Source organism: Anopheles coustani, chromosome 3 (assembly GCF_943734705.1).
Source record: "Anopheles coustani chromosome 3, idAnoCousDA_361_x.2, whole genome shotgun sequence".
Lineage (NCBI taxonomy): Eukaryota > Metazoa > Arthropoda > Insecta > Diptera > Culicidae > Anopheles > Anopheles coustani.
The window spans coordinates 1,246,203-1,271,800 of NC_071288.1; the positions used below are offsets into that span (position 1 = coordinate 1,246,203).

The following is a 25,598-nucleotide window of genomic DNA, read 5'->3' on the forward strand; positions in this document are numbered from 1 at the left end:
TTGCTCCAGATAAATAATCCGATATTAAAGCTCGCGGCGCAATTACCTTTCTTCCGCGACTTCTACGGCCGTTTCGTTCGTTTGGTTCGGTGCCTCTCGACCGTGACAATCGCATTCGGCAGATTTAATCATCCTTCTCCACTGTTTTTTTTAACTTGTCTCCCCCCAGCCATCTCCCCCCCCAGTTCAGTCGATCTGGAGCGAAATGAAAGGAAAAACCCATTGGAGCAAATCCTCCAAACTTCCAATGCCGCCAGCGAACGTCAACACATCGCGACTGTCGATCGCGGAGGCGATTTGCCATTTGCCAATTCTTTCGACTTCTTTCTCCAATCGACTCACACAAAACCGCAAGGTACGCCACAGTTCCGCTAATTGATCTTCGGACATCTTTCCCGAGCGTTTTCTTCGTTTCCTCCGTTTTTTGCATGCCAATCGATCGAATCGGCACGTTGACGGTCGGAAAATTTTCATTTTTCATCTGTCTTCATGTCTTTTGCCTGTCGCAAACTCATTACAATCCAAGCAAACAACAACGGAAAGCAACTGCTTCGATAACTGTAAAGTTTTCTTTGTACTGTTCGCTATTACTTTCCGGACGGTGAGCTCGTTTGCAGAAAAATGCTCCATGCGTTACATTCCAGGTACTTTTTTTTTCTTATTACCACCCAAAATAGACTGGCGACAACTGATGGATTGTTGAAAGATTAAGAATAACTGCTTTCTGCCGGTGTGCATGAAAAACCGGATGCACGACACGACATCAACTTGTTTTAGTCTGTTTCTGACAAATGTTTCACCAGATGTTCGTAACTAACAACAAATGTAAGTTTTGACGATCCCTAGAATAGATTTACCCATTAAGAAACCGTTAAACCAAATTGAGGAGTAGGTAAATTATAAGTTTAAACTGCAAAGCAAACAATGAAGCCAAACAAATAATCTCAACTCTAACCCTACTACGGAAACAAAGCGAAATGGAACACAAGCAAACTCATTGAGCATACATGCTTAACTGGTTCAAGGCACAAGTTCTTGGCTTCGCTGAGTAAAACCGTGCTACGATGATGTCGCAGGCACATGTTCCGGCCATTTGCGACAAATTAGCGGCAGCTAAATTTAGAGCCGTTAATGTGCACGCTGGAGCACTATGCGCTCGGCAATGGCTTTACCAACTCTGCGATCGCTAGTTTGGAGTTACGCACAAACCTGATCGATCATATCATCTGAATTTCGTATCGGATGACACTATTCGAAAAACTTTCATTTTTCATCTTATCAAAGCTGATGTGTATCAATGAAATTGTTGTCCTTTATCTCATTACATTTATTGCATCATCAAATAAAATCTCCAAAGAGGGTGATATTTCCACCGTGGGACACAATGTTCGCCCTATTTTTGGTTGTAAGGGCAACCTTCTGAGGCCACCCCGTGTAAGCATTCGAGGCATTTGCTTGTTCACTTGTCTCCAGACGGCAATAACGTGCAGTGGATTCGCAAACAGTCTCCATGCATATCGGACTTCCACCAGCTCCCGGGTCTGGTGGGCTGTTTGTCGGAGAAGTGTAAATGAGACATGATGCTTTGTACATTTGTCACCCACCCGGATGGGGGAAGTCGGTAGCATGGAGACGGCTATTTCGGGACGGCCGGGCATGACATGGCCCCCAGAGGGAATGTAAAACTCAAACGAATATAGGATTCGGAACAAGAACCTTTCTCGCAGCGAGAGAGAGAGAAAGAAGACGCCCCCGTGTGTGGCGAACGGGAAAACGATGTCAAAGTGAACAGCTGTTGAAGAGGTGCATGGCACAGATGTTCTTCGCACCGTGAGCAGCAAGCAGAAGAACGCTCCATTGCACGCATCCACCGTGCTTCCAAATGGTGCGCGAATTTTCCACATCACCTGCAGCGGGCTTTGGCGAGGACTCCCTCATCGGACGGGCGGCTGTGTGTGTGGCCGGAAAATCGACCGACCAGTCCTGCTCCTGCCGCGGCGATGATGATTGTGCATTTATTTGAGAGAGAGTGGGCGAGTGGGTATGTGAGAGAATGAGAGCGCGAGAGAGGCGGCGAGAGCATGAGGCACTGAAAATCCACTGTGGAAAACCACCGTCGTGGTGTCGTCATGCAGCGCGAGTTGCATATGCGCAGGAGTATTTCAGTTTCTTCTCGCCAGGCTCGGTTTTCCTTTCCTAGAACGCTCTCGGACTCGGAACTGCACCAAAACGACCATGCAGACGGGTTCCACCATGTGCATGTGTGCAGTGCTTCACACGGCAACACTGCATTCGCTAATCAACCAGGTACAATAGGTTTGATGGGACATAATGTGGGTAGCAACAGCACAGCGAATTGGATAGTTTGAGATAAGGTTCAACATCTTTCGGCGCGGGGCGAAACAAACAATTTAACACGGTTCGGAAAACGGTCACGCTCCACATCGGACGTCGGATGGAGGAGCCCAAAACCCCCACGCTAAACAATCACCACACCACAACATCGAGCTGTGAGGCTCTCCGTCGTCGGTCGGGGCGATTGAATCTTATTAATTAATTAGCGAAGCCCACGGAAGGAAAGCGACGCCACGGGGAAAGCGGGATGATGCCCCTGACCAGGTCAATTTATTCGATTAACAGCTGTAAACAGCATTGGAAAGCAGATCCGTTCAAAGACTGTCTCTCAAGACAATTAAACCACGCGAATGTGGTGGGCGCGTTTGAAGCGAGGTTGGCACGGTGTCGAGGTCCCAATGCGGAACGGAGCTTTTCCACTGCATCATTTCGCAAATGTTCTCGTTAACTTTTCATTGCGTTTCCCATTTGGACGCATTCCGGCGGGGTCAGCGAACTTGTTTAAAAAATTTAATTCCAAATGTTTTTTTTTTTCTCATGTGCTTTTTCCATCAACTCTGTACACTTTTCTCCATTTAAGTTGAATACACAAGAAAGATTTAAAAGAATTATATATTATATCAACTAATGTTGTTAAAGAATTGGCAAGTGTAAGTAAAGAAGTTTTAAGCTATTTAGATTCGTGCAAAGGATTAGGTGTCAAAAGGTACTTCTGATAAGAGCTTAAGGCCTTTGTAAGGTTCGTTCTTCGTTATGGTAATGGTAAGCATTTTCCTTTTAACCGTCGTTTGTGTGGGGGCTTAGAACTTTTCACCCAACTGCTGAAATACAAAAGCAACTAGGGAAAAGCATAAAAAAGAAGTCTTAAAATAACGCTCCCACCAATCCGACCACTACCTGTATCAATAGGGTGGTCCTCATCTTCATCTTCGATGGCGTATCATGAGCCTCTGATGTACTTCCTTTCGTCGCTTCCGGGTCTCTTCGCTCGGTCGGGCAGCGATCCTAATGGCCCAAGGAGCCGATCGATAAAGTAATCTTTGACACTGGCACCAGACCGTTATTCGCCCGGCGTCCAATCACATATTTCATCAGCAGAAACGAATGAATAAGAAACAGCCGTCTCAAGCAGCGAGATATATCCCATGGCATGGTCACGGCCAAGCAACACAAGTGCGATTATCCAAAAGTAACACTCGGATGGGACGGGGTACGGGGAGAAATAGAGGGGCAAATCACCATGAAGCCCACAACCCCACCGCCATTGACAAACGCCGAAGCAAACGAGCGGAATAGCTTCATTTATCCCTGTCTTAGAGTTGGGACATTCCACATCCGCCGCATGCTTTGTTCGGCACAACTTGTCCTCCAAATCTCGTCTTACCAAATCGATGTCCACCCGCTAAAGGAACCGACAGTCATTCCCCGGAGCTGGATTTCTCTACGCCTCAGAGTAGTAGGACATGGGATCCATTTTCTCGCTTAGTTTGTTTCTATATTTGCCACCGATGGTTTATTTTTGTTTTTGCCCTTTTTCTCCATCCCCCGCACAGCCCCACCCCATAGTTCTTTCCGTATCCCTTTCGGTCACATTATTTCCGTAAACGTTGTGGCAAATGTTGTTCGATCAATAATACACTTCTTGTGCCCCTATATCGAGTATCCTTTCGCTTCTTTTGTTTGGCATTCTTGCTTATATCTACGAAGATGTATTTCTGTGTGCGAGTGTGTCCTAGTTGGTGCCCTACCAGCGGAACCATGAGTTCCGGTTGATTCCACACGATCCACTTGCACACGGGGCGGGGGGGGGGGGGGGATCTAAATAGGAAATATGTCGCCCTCCGCACAATGGCCACACCATACTCACACCGGCACTGTCAAGAATGATGATAATGATGATGGCGACGGTGCGGTCGGTGGTCGTGACGTATATACGATTTTATGGCTTTCTTCCGGTTCCGGTCCAGTTCTGTATCGGTCATCGGTCGCCGTCGTCGTTGTCGTCGTCACAGGAAGGTGTTGGGTTGGTGTGTGCCATCCATTTTATCCCTTCTCTTTTGCATGCGAAATAGTGCAATTCAAAACCAAATGCAGTCCGCTTCAATGCAGTCGACTTTCCTGTCGGGTCAAATAACGCATCATCATCGCCACGGAATGGCAACGCTTTTTGGCCTCGGATAGAATGATTTTCCCGTGGTGTTGTGACCGTTCAAACATCGAACGCTGGGCATGGAGACCGAAATTGCGAAATTGACGTTTATCGCGAACCACCGTCATTTCCATACGCATTGAATATTTTTATTGGCACCGTTGGGAGTTTTCCCCCCCTCAGCTTGTATGTGCGCCATCATAGGCCGGAAAGATTCGGTCAGATTTAGCAGGGTACAAGGAAAAGGAAAAACGAAAAAGAAAGACTATTTCCCGTAGCACAAAGTGTCTACCTATCCGGGACAAATCGTTCCGAGATGTGTCGCAGACCTTCTCGCCTCGGAGAGAACCATTAAACGGCAGGAATAATGCTAATATAAATAATAATAAAAATCCATATCCCATTGCGCAATCAGGTGGGAGTCGTAGCCGTGGCAAGATGGCACCGGTGTTTGCACGTGTCGGGTCGTGTCGCGCTTGGAAACGGTGCCGCCGGTCGGTCAGGCAACCCTGGCACAAGATATAGATAGAATCCTGGCAAGAGAGATCCTTGGCCGAGGGCAAGGAAGCTTTGTGCTTATGTATTTGCCCGTACGCCCGTTGGCATGCTCGAGCGTCGACGACACTTGCCAGGATTCCGGTGTGCGGTTCCTGGACGGAAGCTTTTGCACGTTCCTTTCTAGACTCAGCCACGGTGTCTGAGCAGGGCTTTAATATGTAATAGGGTAGCGGTAGCCCAAAGGTTTATTCGCGTTCGTGCAATCCTTTCGTATGATAATTCAGGTGTAAATTTCACTCCCTGTGTAATCCTCTGCGTCCTACCGGCGGGATGAAAGAAGGCCTACAAATGGCATCCCTCCCAGATCGGTTGAATACTAAAACGAAACGAAAAACGGAAAAAGCGAGCATTAAAAGCCTAAAAGACCGGGTTTCAGTCTCTATGTAGTTTATTGCAAAACGGAATCATGGTCGTCTTATTCCACATTTTATTGCAAGTTTTCCAAATGGAACTTGAATACTGGAACACTCAAAAAAGGCCACAAAATATGTTAGCTACCCTTAGGAACTAAATAGATATGAAACGTTGCTCCCGGTTTGTAGAAGACTTCCATTCATTCTCTTCTAGGCTGATGGTTACTATTCAAGTATCCCGAAAAGCTCCTGAAACAAAAGCATTCTCCAAAGCATCAATGAAATGCTCGAGAAGATGAACCGCGTACGATAACGTCAAAAATTTAAATATAATAGGCAACGATGCGGCACCGTTTATCATGCGCCATCTTGCGATCCTTCCATCGTTCTCTGGTGCACATGCACGATTTGGAGCGACACAGTGATCCGCTTCATTGGGGGGAAAAAAACAACATAAATTGCACTACTTTCAGCGCAAACCGCCAGCAGCAGCGGCACGGGAAAACGCCACGAAACTGCAGACCAGCATTAATCAGCCAAATATTGATTGCTAGCTGGCTCGCTGCTATGTCTCCCGAGAAAGCCATAAAACGGCGTTTGATTGTATTAGGTGAGGTTCTTTTGCTTCGGGCTCCATTTAGCTTCTTCCTGGCCGCCCCAAAGAAGTTTCGCCCTCGAATTCCCTCGAGTCACAAACGAATGGAAGTTTATCTCGACTGCTGTCTGTTTTAATTCTAATTCCATTATGTTTTCCAAGCGAGCCCTACCGGAGGTCGTAGTACAATATGACATTTGATTGCTTTACGTGACTGTTTGAAATTTACCTTTATAAAATAGGACCACGAACACAAACGAATCCTGGAGCCAGAGAGTGTTTGTTCCTTTTAATCCCTTTATGGTTTATTGTAGCGAGCAACGGTTGGTAGAATAAAAGTGGTATCGATTTTTCATTATCGCAAGCATTATTTCCGGCAGTAGTTTCCAAACAAGCTGCGGTATAAAATGTCCTTCAAGCAGTAAAGACGGAATGAAAATTGGTTACCCCGTTTGAGAAGGGTCCAAGTGGGATAGTTGAGAGTTAGTCCCGCTCATAATTTGTTATTAATTTTACAATCAAGGGAATTTATTTCTTACAAACCCAAGGAAGACATTTCCCAAGCCAAGATATTTGGCTTGATATTGCCTGGAACCACCACGTCCAAGCGAGAAGGCCCACCGTCAAAAGAGCCCCACGGAGCATGGATCGCGTTAAAGCGCTTGCTTGGCACTTGGAACGGCAGCAAAGTAAAGTGTGCCCCGTTCGGTGGCTGAAAACATGCCATCCGGGCAATTTGAGGCTCCAAAGCTGCCAAAGCTCAGCACAGACGCACACGCGAGGCCCGAGTGGAGCCTTCGGAGCGAAAGCTAATCCGCGGGCTCCGGTGGCACAGGGCGATGTGCGTGTAGGGCAAACCTTGGCCGGTGGAATGTCGGGTGAGAGTGAAATGGAAAACTCGCAACCGGTGAGAGTGAGGAAGAAAAGGTGAGCTTGCGTGTTTTTTGAAGAAGGAGAAACAGATCGACGAAATGTGAGTGAGAGGGCTTTGTGGTAGAGTGAGACGTTCTTCTTGAAAGGCGGAGAAACGCGAAGGAAACCCCGAAGACCGTGCGGTTCCGCGGTGTTGCAAGAGCATCGAAACGAAAGCGACTACTTTCAGGTTTCCCACACGCACACACACACATATTCTCCAGCTGCACGGGAGAGATGGAACATGGATTGAAGAAGGAAGGAAAGCGAATCACCCGCAGTGAGCCGCCGCAGGGCGACAGCAACGCAACGGCGTAGCCTGCTATGCTGCTGCTCGCCTGGCAAAAGTAGAGCATTGTTGTGGATGTCGTCGTCGGCCGTGGATGCCGTCAAGTTGCCGAATTCTCTCGCCGGGGGGCTCTGGCACAGCCACACACCCCAGTGCATGATGGGGAGCATCTTCGAAGAAGAGCCCCCACACCGAAGCCACGCGCCTCCGGTGTGTGTGCCATTCGAAGGAAAGGGATGTAAACTAGGCGTGCGAACGAGCGAATGAATCACCCGGCGGTCACCGTCGCAACCGCTGGCGGGGAACCGTGTCTTCTTCGTGCGGTGGAAGGGCAAAAAAGGCGTGGGAACTTTTGCGATTGGACCGACGGCGAAAGTTCGATTGCAATGACCACCACTAAACTCGATATGCTCCGACCAGGGCAACAGCTACGAGTAGGATTCCCACGGTCTACGTTGGTTTGTGGCGCGATTATGGCCCTTGAGAGCGACTGCGTTGGTTCAGACAACGACAAACACACGCTGCTCGAGGGCGCCGTCCATCACCTGCTGGTGGAGCTGATGGCCTGGTAGCAAACTGCTCATTTCTTTCTAGTACTCTGGGAGTCGCAGCCATCGAGCCGCACCGCGCATGTGCGGCGCAACATCGGCAGCCGATCCCAGCCGAACGTCGGAGCCGCCGTGCGACCAATCGACAGACGCGTGTCCTGCTGCGGCTCCTGATACCCGGCTAGCTCACTTCGATCGAACCGCGTGGCCAAGTCCGAGGGCGTGAACCAAAGTGTCGCTGCGGCCAACTACAATCGCCGCCGACGCACACCGTGCTCGGAAGGTGACCACTCCGTGGCCCGGATGTGGCCTAGCCGGGGCACACCTCGCCATTCACGGGCGTGCGATCGCGCGAATATGGGCGGCGTAGACGCTCGAGTTCCGCTGTCGCAACGGATCCGAGACAAACCCCGACCCGAGCGTGAGCACCGGCGGCAACAAACACCAGGCGTATACGAGGAGCCGTGTGTGAGACATTGCCGGTTGGCGCCAAAACGAGCAAACCGTGCGAGCTGTCACCCGCTGTGAGACCGTGCGCTCCTGGGCTCCTGTTACTTTCGTGGATAGATGTTACGAGACATTTTGTTTTGCAACCACGAAACCGGCACGAATCCGCCCCAAGAACAACTAGAAAATGTCGCGCAAGAAAAGATGGCCTCCGTCCGCGATGGCGACCACGGATGGCGTTGCCAATGGCGATGATAATGATGGCGCAGGTCCGTCGGTTGGGTGGGAAACCGGCAATCGTCAGTCGCGTGCGACGGGGTAGGGATACGCGGATACGGAGTGGCGCAATAACGCATAGGCTACCTTTCTAATGGTGTCGTTCACTGTCGTCGGCAAAAATAATGGTGGGGAGGAGACCACGACGGCCTGCTGCTCGCACTTTAGCAATGAATCAATTAATTTGAAACAGCAAAAAACTATGGATTCGCAGCCGGTAGGATTCGAACCTACGCTCCCAGAGGGAATCTGATTTCTAGTCAGACGCCTTAACCGCTCGGCCACGACTGCTTCTTAAATTACGGTTGGCTACAGTAAAACATAATCACACCACAAAACAACAATGTTTTTTTGTTCTTTCTGCCAAAACATTTAATTACTTTTATCATCGACAAAATCTTGACTGACTGCATTGACATTCAAAAGCATTGTGAACCCTTTTCAAATAAGAATAATTTTAACCAAGTGAATTTCGAAGCCATCCGATCCGTGGTTTTATTTTGGGACCACCATCAATACCCGTTCATTCGCCCCACCATCACAGACGATCCAATAATAACTCGCCAACTGCCACGAAATGCCGCGCTCTGTCTCGCTTTGAAGTAAGCACCCCCGAGTGCACCGTCGCGATCGTCTGATCTCTTGGTAGAAATTTTGCAGAAACATAACATCCTCGCATTTACAAACACACCGTCTCGAACTATCAGTTTTGATGCCCTCCCTTAGCTGCAGTTGCTAAGAGGAGAAGGGTTTGTTTTTGTTATCCATTGCACTATTAATCGTCTGTCTCTCTCTCTCTCTCGGGTGATAGTTTGTGCGACTGCGCTACCTCCTGGTGCGCATCGGTGCATAGTACCGATCCGGCCTTGCTTCGACCACAAAACTATCCGCGAGGGATCTTTGCTGCCGGTGCAACCTACCCGTTTGCACCGTAACGTTCAAAATGCATGTTGCAGCCGGAAAGGGCTCGGGTTTCTCACTACTGGGCGAAGCCCTTTGCTTAACGACCAAAGGGCGCCCGTAAAGGCAAGCGATGGGTTATTTAGTTCGGAATAATAAGTAACAATGCACTCGAGAAGCATCGCCGAAGGGAGCACAGATGATTGCATCGCGCCAAAGTGCATCGGCGCGTGGTACGCAGGCGCGAGTGAGCGAGAGCGCGTCTGTCCGTCAATGGGCGAGTGAGGGATGCCTGCTATGTACGCTCGCTTGAACAACCGCTTCGCGGTGTGTGTGTGAGGTATGCGAAGGGTCGCCTGGTAGGACCGATGTGAGGAGGTCGAACAGCGCCCGGTATCGCCATCGCGCCGGGACTTGTTCGCCGATGCCGAGGCAAAGTTTCGCGCGTAAATTCAACAGTTGTGTACGCGGGTCGCATGACGCGGTAGCAGGTAGCGCGCAGTACAGCTGCCGTCGCACTCGCTCTTCCGCGACGCGAGTTGGGAAGCGCTTGTCGTCGTCGTTTCAGCGAGCAAGCGCCGCCTTCGATGTGTGTCACGTTTTCATCACGTCATGAGATTCTCTTTTTCAACGGGCGCACAGGAACGAGTGCAGGTAGCCGAAAGGCCACAGCGGCAACTTGGCGGCAACGCCACCGGTACCCGGCATACCGGCCATGTTTCAAGTTCACTGCCAGGGATTATATAAAAGGCAGGCTTGCGGTTGGTCTACGAATGAAATCGAAACGCGCGCGCTGGCTTTGGTTACGCGGAAACGAACCCGGCGGACCTAGTTGGAGGTGAAGGAAAAACCCTGAACTAGATTCGCTGGCCCCGATGGCTCAGGGCCTGGCCCTGGACAGTCGTCTGTGTCAGGGTCCTCTCCCGCGCTGGCGGTTGTTGTTGTTGGTAGACGCAGTTTATTTCACTTTCGTTTTCTTGTTCCTACCGTTGGGTAGACAACGACCAGGAGAACATACTGGTGCCAGAGGCTACCGGTGGCCACTACTCTGGGTTGCCCTGGCGCTCGCGGTTGCCATGGAGCGCGCACGCCGTCAATGACATGGCAATGTCCTTGGATGGAAAACGGTCGTCTGTACCAGGGCAGCAGGCACAAAAGAGCCGCCATTCGACCGAGAGGGCAATCAACTTTACCAACGCGATACCGTTTGGCGTGCCATTGTATGTGTGTTAGTGCGAATGGACAGTGGGAGAGGTGCACTTTTTGTCCGCCATTCGCCGTTTCGTAGGGTAGATTGTGTCCTAACGGTGGCTTGTTTTGGGATCATTGTTGCTATGAGAATTGACGTCAAACAATCCACCTAACATAATTTTAATACACTTTCTTTTGTCTTAAATTTAGATGATTGTTTTGAGAATGTTTTTTTAAATTCTCGTGCAAGGAAAGTCAATCTAAAAATTCATAATACAACAAAACGTTTCATAAAAGCGATTCTAAATGTGATAATGATGAAGGACTACGAGTAGAAATCATTTTAAAAGATTCCAGCGCTTATCCCCTGCAAAACAGGCGCATCGATATGCTCGGCCAGACATCCACCAGACAACCTTTACAAATGGGTTCCTATTCAAAAGGGGGAGTGGCACAAAAAGTGGCGCTTCCATTGCGTTTTGTTGCTGCAGCAGGCTTTGATTTTGTTACACTTTTTGTTTGTCCGATAACGCGAGCAATAAATAGAAATGCGCGTTTCCATTTCCTTTCTTGCACACAATTTCTCTTGTGTGTCTCTTTCCGACTGATTAATGCTAAACACCTCTGTGGACCCTCCTACGTCGCTTGGCATTGGACGACATCGTTCTGCGAGCAATGGCTGTTAGTTTAAGTATATTTTATTCCTCTTAAGGGTAGAATTGTTTTAACATTTTAACATAAAAATACTTAAAATGGTAACGTATCAGTTTACATACTTTATCCTGAAGTCCTATTTTTTCTCTATTTCTATCTCTCTCTCTCAGTCTTATGCTCTTACCCTCTTTTATGATACCTTTTTATGTTTTCTCTTCTGATGCCATTAATCCCTACATTTATAGAGTGGGATTTAATTGTATTGTGACATAATGATATTAACAAACGGTGGTGTTATATGCTTGAAAATATTATTTTTGACGCAGGCGCGGAATTTCGCTTCGGCACACTCATTATAATGCAGGTCAATCCCATTGCACGATGTACAAACAGCGAGTGATAATTTAAATGTCCTCTTCACGCGCCCCTCGTGAGCATTTTCCGCGAGGTGGCGCACAATAACATTAATTATTATGCATTTGTATGCTTTATTGCCGCCGGCTTTCTGCCGGAACTCGGAGTGGCTTTGGCTGGGGCTGGGCGTCCTCTTCGCGCTTTTTCCAGCTGCAACAAAATCGGAGTTGCACTCTGTGTCCCGTTGCGCGCGGTTCGCATGCAATCTTGGTAGCGGTGTCGCAGCGCGAAGAACTGTGGCCTGCCTTCGGTGTGCGCCGAACCAGCGTCTTGATGGTGGCCACAACCCTCGCCGGATCTGGGTTGTGGTTTTCTTACCAATTCACACATTGTGGGGGTGTTGTGTCGCTTCGTACGTCACGTCGCCTTCGTAAGACCGTCCCATCGAGAACGGGAAGGCATCGTTTTGCCGAGGTGGGACGAGCTTCCTTCTACGTAGACGTCTCACTCTTCCGTGCGACGACGGCGAGCTCATCTGTGAGGGGTTCTCTGTCATCATTATCATTATCCCAACCCCGAAAATAGGCAACTACACACCCCACCCTGCCCCCCACCGGCAGACAGGTGGCTGCCTTCGTCCACCGAGTGGGCAATGGGGAGGCGTAAGACGAAGACGCCACTTTTCGAAAAACACGCCCAAACTCGTCGCGCCCATCAAATACGCCTTGAAATTTACAATCCGACCAGGAGCGCAGATCCGGGCCCGGATGTGCGACCCTCATGCCGGAGCTTTGTCGAGAAGCTTGGCAACAGTGCGCCACAATTACCCACACCAACCGGCAACCGACAACACATGATCGCGTACCGTCGGACGAAGTCGTCGAGCAAACACGACGGCGGGTCTACCGTTCGTGAACCACATGTTCGATTACGAAATCGACTCAAGCGGATCGCAGCTTCTCTAGGAGGCACTTCGCCGGCTAGCGATGGACTTGTGGAGGAAAGCGAAATAGCAATCGCTTGGAGCGAGAGGCCCTACGACTCGCTTCCATCGGTTCGGAAGCGAAGGTCTACGGTGTGCTCTGCGCAGTCATGCGCCTCCCGGCAACATTTGTATGCAAATTATGATAGAATTAGAATAGGGCTTCAGAATCGGCGGAGAACTGCTACCTCCGCTTGGTACGGTTGGTGTTGTAGTGTTTCACGAGACCATGGGTTGAATTTGAAGCTCAAAATGGTCAATGTGTTAACCCGCGATAGGATACATTTATTTCATTTTGTATCGAATCGAATTTTTCGAAATTAGTTTGCGCTATTTCACTAGAAACAGTTGGAACACATTTAAGTGGACTAAAAAATCCATCCAATAAAAGTTGAATTTCTATTCTGAATATACTTTTGGCATCATTAGATCCAGTGTGCGAACTCACGGCCAGTGTTAGAACAAGAACGCGTACAATCCGAGACGGACGTTCTCCTCACAGGCATACAATCCTATTACTTCGTTTGATATTTTTGCTGGAAAAATGAGTCCATCCCCTCGGAGCTGCTTGAACGAACCGGGATTCGTGCGAGCTCGGATTCGACCGGGTCAGCAGATTCCATCTGCCATCCTGAGTTTCGATTGGGAGATAATAATAAATGCTTCTCGTTTCTGTCTACGTATAAGCCCCAGAAGGTGACGGAGAACAAACACACCGGCGAAAGGACCGGGTAACCTTCTCGAGGGTCTGCGCTGTTGGATGAAGTTTCGTTCTTTTTCGACCGCATCGGAGATTCGAGCTCCGGCCGACGTCTTCGACTCGACTCGAAGCAGGCTTCGGCTACCATCTGGAGGGGATGAATTTCACTTCTCTCTTGCGCGCAGACCAACCCATCTCGCCCATCGGGAATCAGCTAGATCCCGCGAGCAGGCAAAACCTGAACCCGCGCTTTCTTTGCCTCACTCTTCGGGTTGCTCGTCTCCTGTTCACAAGCGGTTCGACTTGTTCCAAATAAAAGAAAAACCACCACCAAAGCAGGCGGGCGCATGAAACTACACCACCACCATTACGCGTTCCAAGAAAACCACCTCAAGACGCTACCGACACCGGCTACTGGGATCCATGGTCGCCTGGTAGCGTTACCCCAACGAGACAACATTTCTTGGAGAAATCGGAGCAATCGACTCGTGCCGTGTAAATACGCCCGCACGACGGACACCCTTGTGAGACGGACGTTTCTCGCGCGTCGGAAGAGATTGAATACCTGGTGTTGTTGGTTGGACGCCGCACGTTCTTCTCCGTTCACGGTATTCGGAATTCGAAATCTTTCGAACGAAAAATTTCACAAATCATAATCGGCTAGCATGCGAGCGAGAAGGTAGGCCTCATGCTTGCTGGGTGATTGCTGTGGTTGAGCAAATGTATTCAACACACACGCACACCATGGTGTTGACGCAGCCGCTTTAGCGCGCGAGAATTGTTACGATTCTTGTGAGCGTCAGAAGAAAACGGCTTTAAACACGAAAAAGGGTACTTTTGGGCGAATCCTGCGCTCCTGGTAAAAAATTTGAAATGAAACCGAAACTGGCCACAGGAATAACGAACAACAACGATCACAATCTATTGTGCGGAACAACCGATAGAGGCAACGAGAAGGCCAGAAACGATCAACACCTGAATTGGTTTCTGTGTGGACATTTTATTCACAACTCACGATGCTTCAACCAAACCTTGGTTCATGTGTTCCTCAATCCAGTCAATGAAGTACGCGATTCCGGTGAACACGTTGGGTCGCCAGGGAGAGGCACAGGGGAACGGTCCCCACGAAACGATGCCAATTAAGACGGGATCCGTGCTAACCTGCGTGCCATTCAGGGTAACTAGCGGTCCACCGGAATCCGCGGTACAGGCTGCCTTCGAGCCGTCTTCCGGTCCTGCACACACATTCGTGTTCGCCAGGTGGCTGACCTCGTACCACAGCTGACGACACTCGTCGTAGTCCACTAGAGGAAGTACCACTTTCTAAGAGAAAACAGAGAATATTCACAAAACCCTTTCCCAATGTGTGGTTAGTCTATTGCAGACTCACCCTCAACTTATCTGGATACTCTGGCACCAAAGCCGACGTTGTGGCTCCCCAACCACAGACCAGTGCGTCACCATGAAACTCCTCCCTTGCCTTTGGCAGCCTAATCGGTTTCACGTGGTCACCCAGGATGAACGGGATCACGACCTGAATCAGGGCTATGTCGTTCGGGCAAACGGTACCACAATATTGCGTATGCACCATCATGTCTTCCACCTTCCGCCGTTGGTTGCCTTCCAGCGGGTCCGCGATATCGTGTGCTCCAGCGACGGCTTCTATAAATCCATCGTCGGTATAGGACGTCCTACAGTGCGCAGCCGTCACAATCCAGCGGTCGCTCAAAAGTGCTCCCCCGCAGAAGTGCATCGGTTTGGTGGAGTCATTGTTGTAATTCCATTGCAGTGACACTTGATAGGGCAACTCGTGGGGTACGGCTTCTTCACCACCGATTATTCTGTTGACTGCAATCGAACGTTCGTTAATCACACATAGCCGGGTAGAAAGACATCTTCCTTACCCTCTCCAGCCGATGCTACGGTCAATAGAAAACTGACGCCTAGTATGAACAACCCCATGGTTAATGTTCCAGTTGACGGTCGACACTGCAATACTGCAGATTTTATCCAGGATTTTCTATTTATACAGAGCAAGAAGAAGTGGCCTCATATTGGTGTATCTCGTGCCATCGTAGGCAAATGTCCCGGTTTCACTTGGTTTCACAAACTTGTTGAAAGCAAGTCATAAAAAAAACTAATCGATGGAATTCAGGTTTCAGCTGAATTGTGTGTAAGAAAATATCTTCATATAAGAAAAATTTTGTGAAACACAGAAAAAGAAATATTTAAAAAAAACACCTCTAATACAATTCAACAATTTAGTGGAACACAAAAATTAGGAAGAAAAAAATGAGAGCATATTAGTAGAGTAAATCATTTCACTCGACCATAGGGGGATTCGCTCGCTCGGAACGAGTTCGAAGTGCCGCGTTAGCGGATCGAGTCAAACACTGAATACCAGCTCGCAGCATCGTGCGGAGCATGACCAGTGTTGGGCTGATGTACAAACAGCTGATGGGTTGTTGGGAGTGGGCAAACCTACACACGCACACACACACACACAAACTTGTGTACTCCATTGCAGTGGCGGTGGCGCTGGCATTCCTCCACATAAACCTGCTACACTGCTACTGGGGGACGATTTACGAAATCTCGCGAGCTCCGGCTTCAACCGACTGGGGAGCATCGTCGTCGTGCTGTCACTTCGTGGGGCCTTCGCCGTTCTTTCGTAAGGCGAACTCGCGCTCTACCACCCCTCCAAGCGGTGTGTCGGACCCGCTTGCAGTGTGTGTTCGGTTGGATGGGTGTTGGTTCCCCACCGACAGCATGGGGAACTCGAGAAACTTTTGCCAAAAAGTTCGTAATTTTAAGGATCACCACGATGTATAATTTCGGTGGTCATTTCCTCCCACACCTACCTCACCACGATTGTGGCGACGAAATCGATGCATCGTGTTGCACCGTAGGAAATGCAACCGGGATCGGAAACGTAGAGGGGTGAAATCTCATTATCACAGTTTCAGTTTTCTACATTTTCTTCAAAAATTTTACCCAACGTCACAGGAGAGGATGGCCACGGCAGGTGACCGACCATCACCGCGGGTCGAGCATCATCGATGTAGTTTTCGGGGGGGCCGGTTTTGCTGCGTGTGCAGGAGACGGACAGAGAGCGGGCTACCCTTTTTTGGGCGAAAAGAAAGAGACCTCGTGGATCTTGCGCACCGAAGACCCCGAACCGCTTGGAGGCGGAAGTGTAAATGCGTACCTTTGGGGTTGGCGAAGGGCGATTCAACGGTCGTTGCATTCGGGAGAAAGGTTTCGGTGTTATTTTTTGGCGTATGAACGAGACAAGACACGTTGTCTGTACCTTTAAACACAACCCAACTGTGTTGTACTTTTCAAGCCAACCTAATTCTTCATCCACGTGAACGAAGTGAAATTTAAACAAATTGTATTTTAATTGGATCACGTTTGGGTTTTGCAGTTTTGGATGTTTTCTTCATTCGTCTCAAAAAATGTTTTGAAGCACACCTTAGCTCCCAAGTCCCATGTTTACGGTTCTCTCGTGTTTGAGCGTGAGTGAAATGGCAGTACTGCTTGTTGCTGGCGGAAGCGACGACCAACCTCTACACCCCCATTTTTGTGCAGCGCCATTGTGCCACCGTCGGTGTGGTTGATGGCGGCGCTTCGTTGCGAGTATCGTGTTTCCTTTCGCCGTCTTAAAATTCCGTGCCATCTGCTTGCATTTGCAACCCACTGGCCTTCCCTGGGGCCCTGGTAGTATGGATACATTTTTGTTGAAATAGCGGAAATTTAAATTCCACTCTCCAGAACGGGGTGGTAGCGTCGCAAACAACTTCCCCTTTCGAGAACCGGGACGGAAAGAAGCGTTTCTGCCTTCTGGAACCGACGGGAAAGCTTTCCACACACGCAAGCTGTGGATTGTCGATTGTCGAGACCTTGGGTCTAGGCTAGAACCCACGAGCCCGAACCCGAAGCCCACAGAACGGCGGGAATGGATTGGGCTCGGTAGAGTTCGTTTATGCTTCTACGATTCCTTCCAGCCTTATCGTTCGTTTTCCCCCTCCCGAGAAACCAAGATGTCCGATGGCGATGACGAGATGAAGCGCGAGGGCCGATCGGGGGAAGTGCACGGGGAACCGGTTACCAGTCGTGCGAACGACACGCCAAAGAGGAAGCATAAAAGCGGACCAGATCTCCGGGCCGGACGCCAGACGACGAACGATGCGCCGTCGAAGTCGAGCGGCGAGAAGCAGGAAGGAGGAGGGATACACAGGGAGGATAGGAAGCATATACGAACGGAAAGATGAGCATACGGCGGTGCGTTGTTGATGCGCCAAAACGGGAAGGGATGCGCCCGAAAGACAGAGATAGTGGCGGTGGGCCATGTGAAACCAGACCATATCCGACAACACCAACCCGCCTGTGATGGTTGTGGCGCGAAACGGTGCGCATCCCGTGTTGGCCGGTTCGGTTCCTGCTCTCTTGTTACATTTTCAGAAAATGTGCAGCTGAAATAAACAACCCTCGGCTGGCGGGCAGTACCGTTCTGTTTTTCGTTCGCTTTCCTCAAAAAAAGCGGACGCAATGCGAACATGCGCTCTTCGGGGATCGTTCAGGGGGTGCCTTTCGAGCGGAGGATGACCCTCAACTAGGTTTTCCGCAACTAACGAAAAAAAAAAAGCTCCCTAGGAAGCACATAGAAACCTATTTCCTTCCTCTCTTTTCTAGTAAGAAACCGGCCCATCGCACGTTGGTCGTGATCGGTGAAAAACTGCAAAAGCATATAGACCCCGACCGAGCCGCGGGATGGCCGCGTGAGGTTTATGTAGGAAAGCTTCCGGAAAGCCGGGGTCCGGATCGGTGGTACGGCAACTCTACGGGTTTTCTAGTTTTCTTTTGCTCGCCGCGAATTACCGTTGCAATAGCGGACTAGTTTCCTCACAAGCGGGTTTTGCTGAAAGCCCAACGCCGTAGCGTAGCCATGGAGATGCACTTCTTCTCGAAGCCTTGAGAGCTGAATCTGAAGAGCACTGGCCTGGTGAGCATTGTTTCAACCGGTTCAGAAATCAGCTGTTCAGCGTTGAATCCACCTCCTTCAGCACGTGTTTGAAGAGGAGCCTGGTAGAGCGAGCACGTAAACATCAATGCTTGGGCCGAAAAAGCCATTTAGCGGCTATAAAAATACTAGAGGAAGATGTTTCGTCGGAGGTAGCATTTTCTTCAAAATGTTTTTATGATATACCCAAAAAAAAAAATCCTCTTCCCAAAAACCAACCAAGCCCTCAAGAAACGGCACAAATGGCAAAGAAACGAGCGCCAACCGGCATAACCTAACCTAACCCCGCTACCACGAACCTTTCTTCTTCAGCTAGGCCACGCTCCCGTCACCAACGCGTCTCAGAAGCAAGGGGGACCGTTGGGTTTATATGGCGTTTCATAAAAGTTTACTACCCATTTTTATGACCTAAACGTTTGGCCGCCGTTTGGGCCGCTTCCCGCGAACATACAAGATTCGACAAGCGACAGAAATGTTACAAGAAGGCAGCCGATAGACCGAGGAAACTGTATCACTTTTGACGTGATCTCTCAAATGCAATCCGATTCAACGTTCAATGATGTACCAATCGGTGCATCTTCTCGAAAACATGTGCCACATGAAACATGGTATATGTGTGCGTCTCTCTTGCACCGCCCGAAACACAACCATTTTGGTGTGCACGTGTTTCGTCTTCTGGCGATGGAAGATTCAGTCATGAAAAACCAAACCCTCTGCACCGAGAGATCCTCCGCGTCGTGTCGGGCTCGGGTTCGAGTGTGGGAAATTTTTTATCGATCCACAACGGTTCGGCCAGGAGTGAAGCACTTGCAGGAGCATAACCACGCCGCGCCACAAGGATTCCGAACCGAACACCACCACGCGGTCATCATTTGGCTCGGGACGGATCGATCGATGGCAAACAAAAAAAAAAAAGGTTCGCCTCTCTTCGCCGGGCGTAAGGATTGTGTGTTTCCCTTTCCAACGCCTTTCCTCGGGCTGATGCTGCGCAGGAAAGGATAATTGGAGGGGTGTGTGTAGGACAAACGCAGTGGCGTGGTGTACCTTCCAAAGTTTCACATTTGCATTTTGTTGTGCTCCGGCACGAGGGGCGCTTCCGGAGGCGTTTGTGCGAGAAGGTTTAACATGTTTTTCGAAAGCAGTCCACCAAAAATAAAACCGGGATGGAAAGAGAGAAAATGCGTTGCATCGGAGGGATTGGCCCGACTTCCCCGGCATCACACACACGAGTGGTCGTTCTTCGGAGAATGCGAGGAGAATGAGTGTGATTTTTTCGATAATTTATTCGAAATGCGGCTTCTACCAGAGCCGCAGGAACGAGGCGTAGGTATGCCTGGTGCCCCGAATCTCCGATCCGGTCCAATTTGGATGCAGAAGGCGATGGGACTTCGAAGAGACAGGATGTGTGCGAGTGGCAGAGGAGCAGACGGTCGGAGAAGAGATGGTCTTGTTTCTCCGTTTGGCCGGAGGCTGCAACTCATCATCATGCGTTCGTGCGTTCCAGTTCGTTCTCGGTCTGGGGGAGGGAATGCATTTTGGAAAGTGAAAGCATCTTCTTGGCGGTGAGATGACGCTTTGGGAAAGATAATTGCTTTTTCCGAGAAAACATGTTGAAATGCTTGATGAAGATTTGATTGCAATTTAAAAAAATTGTTATAATATTTTGAAGGACTTCTGTTCTACATATGCCTAAACGAATTTTTTTTATACCTAACACTTTAATGGCCTCCTGTACATGAGCTATTACAATCAACCCTTTAAATCTAGTTCAACATTCATGACTATTTTTTCCCCTTATGACTTAAGATTCCAAGGGGCGTATTTATAGACGCCTGCAGTAAAGTGGAATCGTTCGCGAGCGCAACAATTATCGTCACGTGTTTACTGTTGTGTTTGAATTTTAAATTTCCTTGCAAATTCCCGGGCGCGGGTGTTGGAAAGGAAGGGGGGAACGGGTTGTACCTGAGGTCGTACTCATCTCGATGGATTATAAGATTCTCATGCGAGAGATCATTCCTCAGTAGTCGTTGTTTGAGACTCGACGCAGTCAGTTCCATCCAGAAGCTCTATAAACAAACAAACCAAAGGCCACTACGATGATGTCAGTCCGAGTGTTAATCGTGTTTGCCACCATCACTCTCGCTGGGGTAATATTGGTCAAGGGTGGCTTTGTTTGTTGGCTGAATTTTATGTCATATACACACACCTCTTCTCGTGTTTCGTGATGTCCCAGGTGGTTGCCGAACAGGAGCTTGCAGAACTGCCGGAGGTGAAAGGCTACAAGCTGCACTGCATCGAAGCGAGTGGCATTACGGAGGCGTCGGCGAAGAAAGTGTCCGCCGGGGAAACCATCAAAGACCCGGATCAGTCCACCAAGGTGAGAGCGATCGATCGTTTGGCAAAAAATTAGCACCTCACTCGAATCTCTCCACTCTCGTTCACTTTTTTGGAACAGTGTTTCGTGCAGTGCTTCTTCCAAAAGTTGCGCCTGGTCGATGAAAACGGGGTCGTGCTTAAGGACAAGCTGGAAGCGTTCCTCACGCGCCTAATGGATGCGGACAAGGCAAAGGATTACGTCAAGCAGTGCGACATTCGACGGACGAATCCGTGCGACACTGCGTACGCCGTTTATGATTGCTATTTGGGCAAGAAAGCCAAACTGTTTTAGATGAACGAACATTTTCCCTGTGGTAATCGCGTGTTTTTTGTTATGTTTTCTTCTGGAATAAATATAAAACTTAATGAAACGTCCTTGTGAGGATGTATTTAAACCTTACGTTACAGTCTGTTATGCCTCCTACAAAAGCTCACAGCACGAAATCTCCTTTTTGCCCCTTTTTATATCTTTGTATTTTGTATGCTCTGGAAGAAAGTGAAAGTTTCTTCAATGCGCAATGACGCTGCACCAGCGTGTACTCTTGCTTTTGATGCTTTCTTGTCACGGACTTTCGTGCGAGACGAAAAATACAACAAAAAGAAGATCCTCGGTTGGTGTAAAACTTTTTCTCGTCATTGTTTAGCTCAAATGCAGTTCTCTGAGCTGATGCTTGTTTTACTAACGAACGGTGCACTTCCACCTTTCGTGCTTCCTGGAAGCAAAGCAATTGCTGCGTCTGTCGATAAAGCTAGATCACATCTACGGACGGACGGCGCTTCTGGGGCCAAACAATGCGTCGTGGATTGTGGTGGGGCTTTTTCCCCGGAACATTTCCCTGTGTTGGTGCACAGTCGTACAATGAAATTGCAGCTTGCACATCGCTCCGGTACTCGCACTCTCGAACCCAAGGCCAACCGGTCGGCCACAACAGGGCGAGTGCATCGTTGTTGCACCGATGCAAGTGATACTGATGGTGACGTTGGTGGTGGTGGTGGTGGTGGTAAAGCTCTCTCCCTACCCTTGTGTACTTCGTCGAGCCGGGGAAAAGGGAGGAGTGGCTTGGTGGAAAAGGTCTGGATGCGAGTAAACAACCCGAGCTGAAAGAGGTCTCCTGCCGAGCCTGAGTTCCTGGTACGAATTTTTATCTATGAAACTATACCGTCGCCTAGACGATCCTCGGTGGAGCAAAACTTCCGCCGCCGCATGAAAATAGCTTTGTTAACTCTTGATGAAAAACATGAGAAAAAACGCTATTGAATGCTTGAAAAAAACTTCCGATGGAAAATCAATCCCCTTTGGAAAACTCACCACTGTCGCTTGATCAGAGAAAAACACATGAAGACGGTATAGTTTTCTATGAGAGAATGAAAAAAAAACTAGTTCAACCGGTCTACCTGCATGGACAAAAATCAACCAACCAAGCTAGAAACGCTAAAACGAACCCTGGTGCAGATACAACTGCAATGAGCAAAAACATCAATTGAACGCGGGACTTGAAGAGGTGGGAAGGGGTGGAAGAAAAAGTGCATTCTGTTCATGCCTTACGTTGGTTTACCCATCGCTGCAGTTTTGCTTTGCTGTGAGCTTCGCGTAACGACCTATGTAAGTGTTTGCAAATAATTCATTTTCATTAAAACCCCTGATGCAATTGTTGCCTGAATTAATATGAACAAACTCAACAACCTATTCAAAGAGTAAATATGTTTGTAGTTTTGTTTTAATAATCTTCTGGTAATTTATTCATACATCGCTTGTAGTAATAAAACTGCCGGGGAAAAAAGGGGGAATGTTGTTTTGGTTTGCGGCTGAAACTAGCATTCAGACCAGAAACTATTTTCTTTGCCTTATAAGTCACCGGCGGCAGGAGCGCATGAATTCGAGGAGCATACATGCGACCGGTTTCTGTTGCAGTTGCAATTGCACCCCGTATCGCAACGTCGTCTTCGAGATGCGAGAAGCCAGCGGAAAGTAACGGGGACGAGATTAAAGAGCATCTTCGCGCCAAACCTTTCATACAAACAGTGTCATCTGTGTTTTTATTACTGTTGCTCGGTGAAAAGTAATAGTCAACCGTACACAGTTTAACGTTCAGAGTACACACATTATTGTCTGTCTTTAAATGAAATCACCCGGTTTTATTATGCGATCGCAACTTGTTCTTTTCGAGGTCATTGTGCAATCGAGCGATCTCTGCAATGCAGAGAATACTTGAATTCGACACGGTCTACTGACAACAAAGTGCATTGATTGTAGAATCACTGACCTATGACAATGTGGAAAACGTTGACTTTAACTTGAATGCATAATTCTCTCGACATTCGGTAAGCTTTTTATTTGTGTCAAACATATAATGGAAAATTGGTGTTTCAAATATTTTTCTAAAATTCAATAACCCAGTTTGAATTATTTTTTTTGTAGTTGAGAAATGTTTCCGAATAACTTTTTTCAAACTTCTTAAAATCGTAAATTGCTTGCTACTTGGACGCGATTGAGTTGCGGTTGTGCACAACTTGTTTGCTAGCATGGAACTTTGCGTTACTTGCACACAAGTACAATATGCTGCATGCAATTTAGATGACTTGTTTAACCCTTAAATGGACCAGGATACTTACACTTACTATGCGAATAAAAAATTGTTGTTAAAGTTGTTATTAAAATGACCCAAAACAAGACCTTAAAATATAGATCTCATAATTGATATAACGCCCTCAGATGCTTTCAAAGATAAGTTTTTTTCTTAAAAATGGTGTCATCATACCTGTTTCAACTGCTAAATTTGGAAATGAAAACAATCGACTGTTTCTTTTATATTATTCATTACAGATAATATTTTATTTTTCATTTTATTGTATAGAAATTCATAAAGAAGACAATATAATTTATACTTCCATTACTGCTGTACGCCTTCTTCTATCTCTACTTCTGTGTGTGTGTGTGTGTTTTCGGTCTCTGTCGTTTATCATTTTTGAATGCAATAATATTTGACCATTACTTGATTTTTCCTTGTAATAATATTAATTAATATAATATAATATAATGATATGATAATAAGTATGTACAAATCTTTTCGTCTTGATGTAACCGTCAAGACTAAGAGCCTGTCAGCTCCTCCTCACTTACTTAGCTTATTGTTTTATGCTTGTGTTTTTCTTGCTGTGTTGGTTGTCTGTGCATGTGTGGCTGGTTCCGGGTGGAACCCATTGTTTTCCCCCCCGTAAATTTCACGTCCTAAACGCTAAACCGAGTTGAACCATGAAACGTAAAGTGTTTGCATAAGATCATCAGAAATCTGACCGATCTATCCCCGCCTTTATCCCACATTCGTCTATGTTCTCTGTTGTACAACGTGATTATTTTTACGATACTACCCCCGATGTTTACGGCATTAATAATACAATAGTTATGCTTTTCCTTCCCGCTCCCGTTTGACTAACGCTTAGGCAATGAATTCTTACTGCAAATCATTCGCCTCGCCCATCCGTAGGGTTTCTGCTTTTTTTTACCTTTTGTAAATTATCCCATTTGTGTAGATAAAAAGAAGAACATTTGCCTTTTTCTTGTTTTAACTTATGTACATGTTTTACAAAAGAATAGATCCTTTGAATCAAGCGAATGAAACTAAACCATACCGAAATTCAACCGAAAATGAAACAAATCGAAACATTCGAATTAAACAATGCCACTTTTGCCATATTTAACGGGGCAAGAAGTTTGTGGAAGGGGTTTGTGTTTTCACACAATTGCGCTCTAAAAACTAATCAATAGAAGAAAGGCAATAAGTTAACAAAGTGTTTTATCTTCTTGTTTTGTTGCTGCTATATACTATGAACTTCGAACCGGATGATGCGTTGGGTCATCATCTTTCCAACCTTTTTTTCCCTCTCGTTCTACCATTCCGTTGCATAAAACGGATTATGTATAGCATAAAATTATTGTTACTTTTTAATTGTGTTTCATCATTTCAATGTTTCGATTTTTTCTCTATTAATGCTTTTACGTATTCTTATTCCCTTTTGTTTGTTAAGTGCTTTTCGCGTATGATTTTTTTTGGGTGTTGGTTTTTTTGCTCTTTCATTATTCATTACCTTGTTTCGATTTTTTCTTATACTTAAAACATAAAAGTTGAACCTTTTGCTAGCTATTGTGTTTTCTCGCTTCGATCTCGAGGCAGCTTGTTTGACATCTGCTTCGATCTCGATCCCCACGATTCCCGGTCGATTACGTAAGAGCAAGCAAATGCCCTTTCAGATAAAAAACTCCATCGTCTATCCTGTTGTACACGAAATTAAAACTTATAATCAGTTCCTCGACATCAAACCTATTTGCAATGTTTCATGAATTCACGAATGACTGTTACGTTTCTATCCTTTTGTTTTACGTACGTTTGAAATTTACAGTTTATGCCCACCGGGTTTTGCAAATCTTTACCGTCGTCCCTAATTTATTTGCTCAGTTGGGTTGAGATTTTCTTGCTCAAATGAATCATTACGATATTGATTCACCTTTTAAAATGTACCTAATTAAATGCAACCATCGCTTGCTGCTTTCGCTAAATTCGGGATATGCGTGTTTTAGTTTTCATCAGGGGAGAGGGTTTGCTGATCGTACCCACGTCTTTGGTCGTGCGCTATATACTCACAAACACAGCTAACACACACCATACCAATGGGGGGCAATAGATTGCGACATTGTTTCGAGTACAGGGAGGAATGAATACAATGAAGGGAGCCGAGAAGTGCAGGACCGAGATGATCCCGCCCCAGAACGAGATACAGACTTTAACTATTTACAGACCATTTACAACCTCGACGTGAACCTTCTAAAAGAAGCCTACGCACGGAGGGAAACGAATATGAAGAAACAAAAAGGAAGATTTTTACTAATTTAAAAGTTCTAGAAATTTGATTTCCCTTTCACCCAATATTGATTGTTGCT

At 47.5% G+C, this 25,598-nt stretch overlaps 2 protein-coding genes and 1 non-coding gene across 3 annotated transcripts; 1 reads left to right on the top strand and 2 right to left on the bottom strand.

Annotated features, from left to right (window-relative positions):
* Positions 1-8,691: 8,691 nt before the first annotated feature.
* Positions 8,692-8,773, bottom strand: Trnas-aga (transfer RNA serine (anticodon AGA)). The gene has a single exon. It is a non-coding gene; the product is annotated as a tRNA-Ser (tRNA).
* A 5,501-nt stretch (positions 8,774-14,274) lies between these two features.
* LOC131260045 (anionic trypsin-like) lies at positions 14,275-15,103 on the bottom strand. The gene is made up of 2 exons (XM_058261698.1): positions 14,654-15,103; positions 14,275-14,586 (listed from the first exon to the last, which is right to left on the bottom strand). The coding sequence occupies exons 1-2, from the start codon at positions 15,014-15,016 to the stop codon at positions 14,275-14,277; spliced, it is 675 nt and encodes a 224-aa protein (XP_058117681.1). The 5' UTR covers positions 15,017-15,103.
* Positions 15,104-20,385: 5,282 nt separating this feature from the next.
* Positions 20,386-20,971, top strand: LOC131258984 (general odorant-binding protein 83a-like). Its single transcript, XM_058260389.1, has 3 exons — positions 20,386-20,442; positions 20,520-20,663; positions 20,742-20,971. The coding sequence occupies exons 1-3, from the start codon at positions 20,386-20,388 to the stop codon at positions 20,952-20,954; spliced, it is 414 nt and encodes a 137-aa protein (XP_058116372.1). The 3' UTR covers positions 20,955-20,971.
* The last annotated feature ends 4,627 nt before the right edge of the window (positions 20,972-25,598 follow it).

Excerpts from the sequence above, each read along its gene's own strand:
- LOC131258984 (XM_058260389.1), top strand. The coding sequence starts at position 20,386 with ATGTCAGTCCGAGTGTTAATCGTGTTTGCCACCATCACTCTCGCTGGG. Across the intron at positions 20,443-20,519 it reads CTCTCGCTGGGGTAATATTG|GTGGTTGCCGAACAGGAGCT; the intron begins GTCAAGGGTGGC and ends GTGATGTCCCAG. Across the intron at positions 20,664-20,741 it reads ACCCGGATCAGTCCACCAAG|TGTTTCGTGCAGTGCTTCTT; the intron begins GTGAGAGCGATC and ends TTTTTGGAACAG.
- LOC131260045 (XM_058261698.1), bottom strand. The coding sequence starts at position 15,016 with ATGCACTTCTGCGGGGGAGCACTTTTGAGCGACCGCTGGATTGTGACG. Across the intron at positions 14,587-14,653 it reads AGTATCCAGATAAGTTGAGG|AAAGTGGTACTTCCTCTAGT; the intron begins GTGAGTCTGCAA and ends GTTTTCTCTTAG.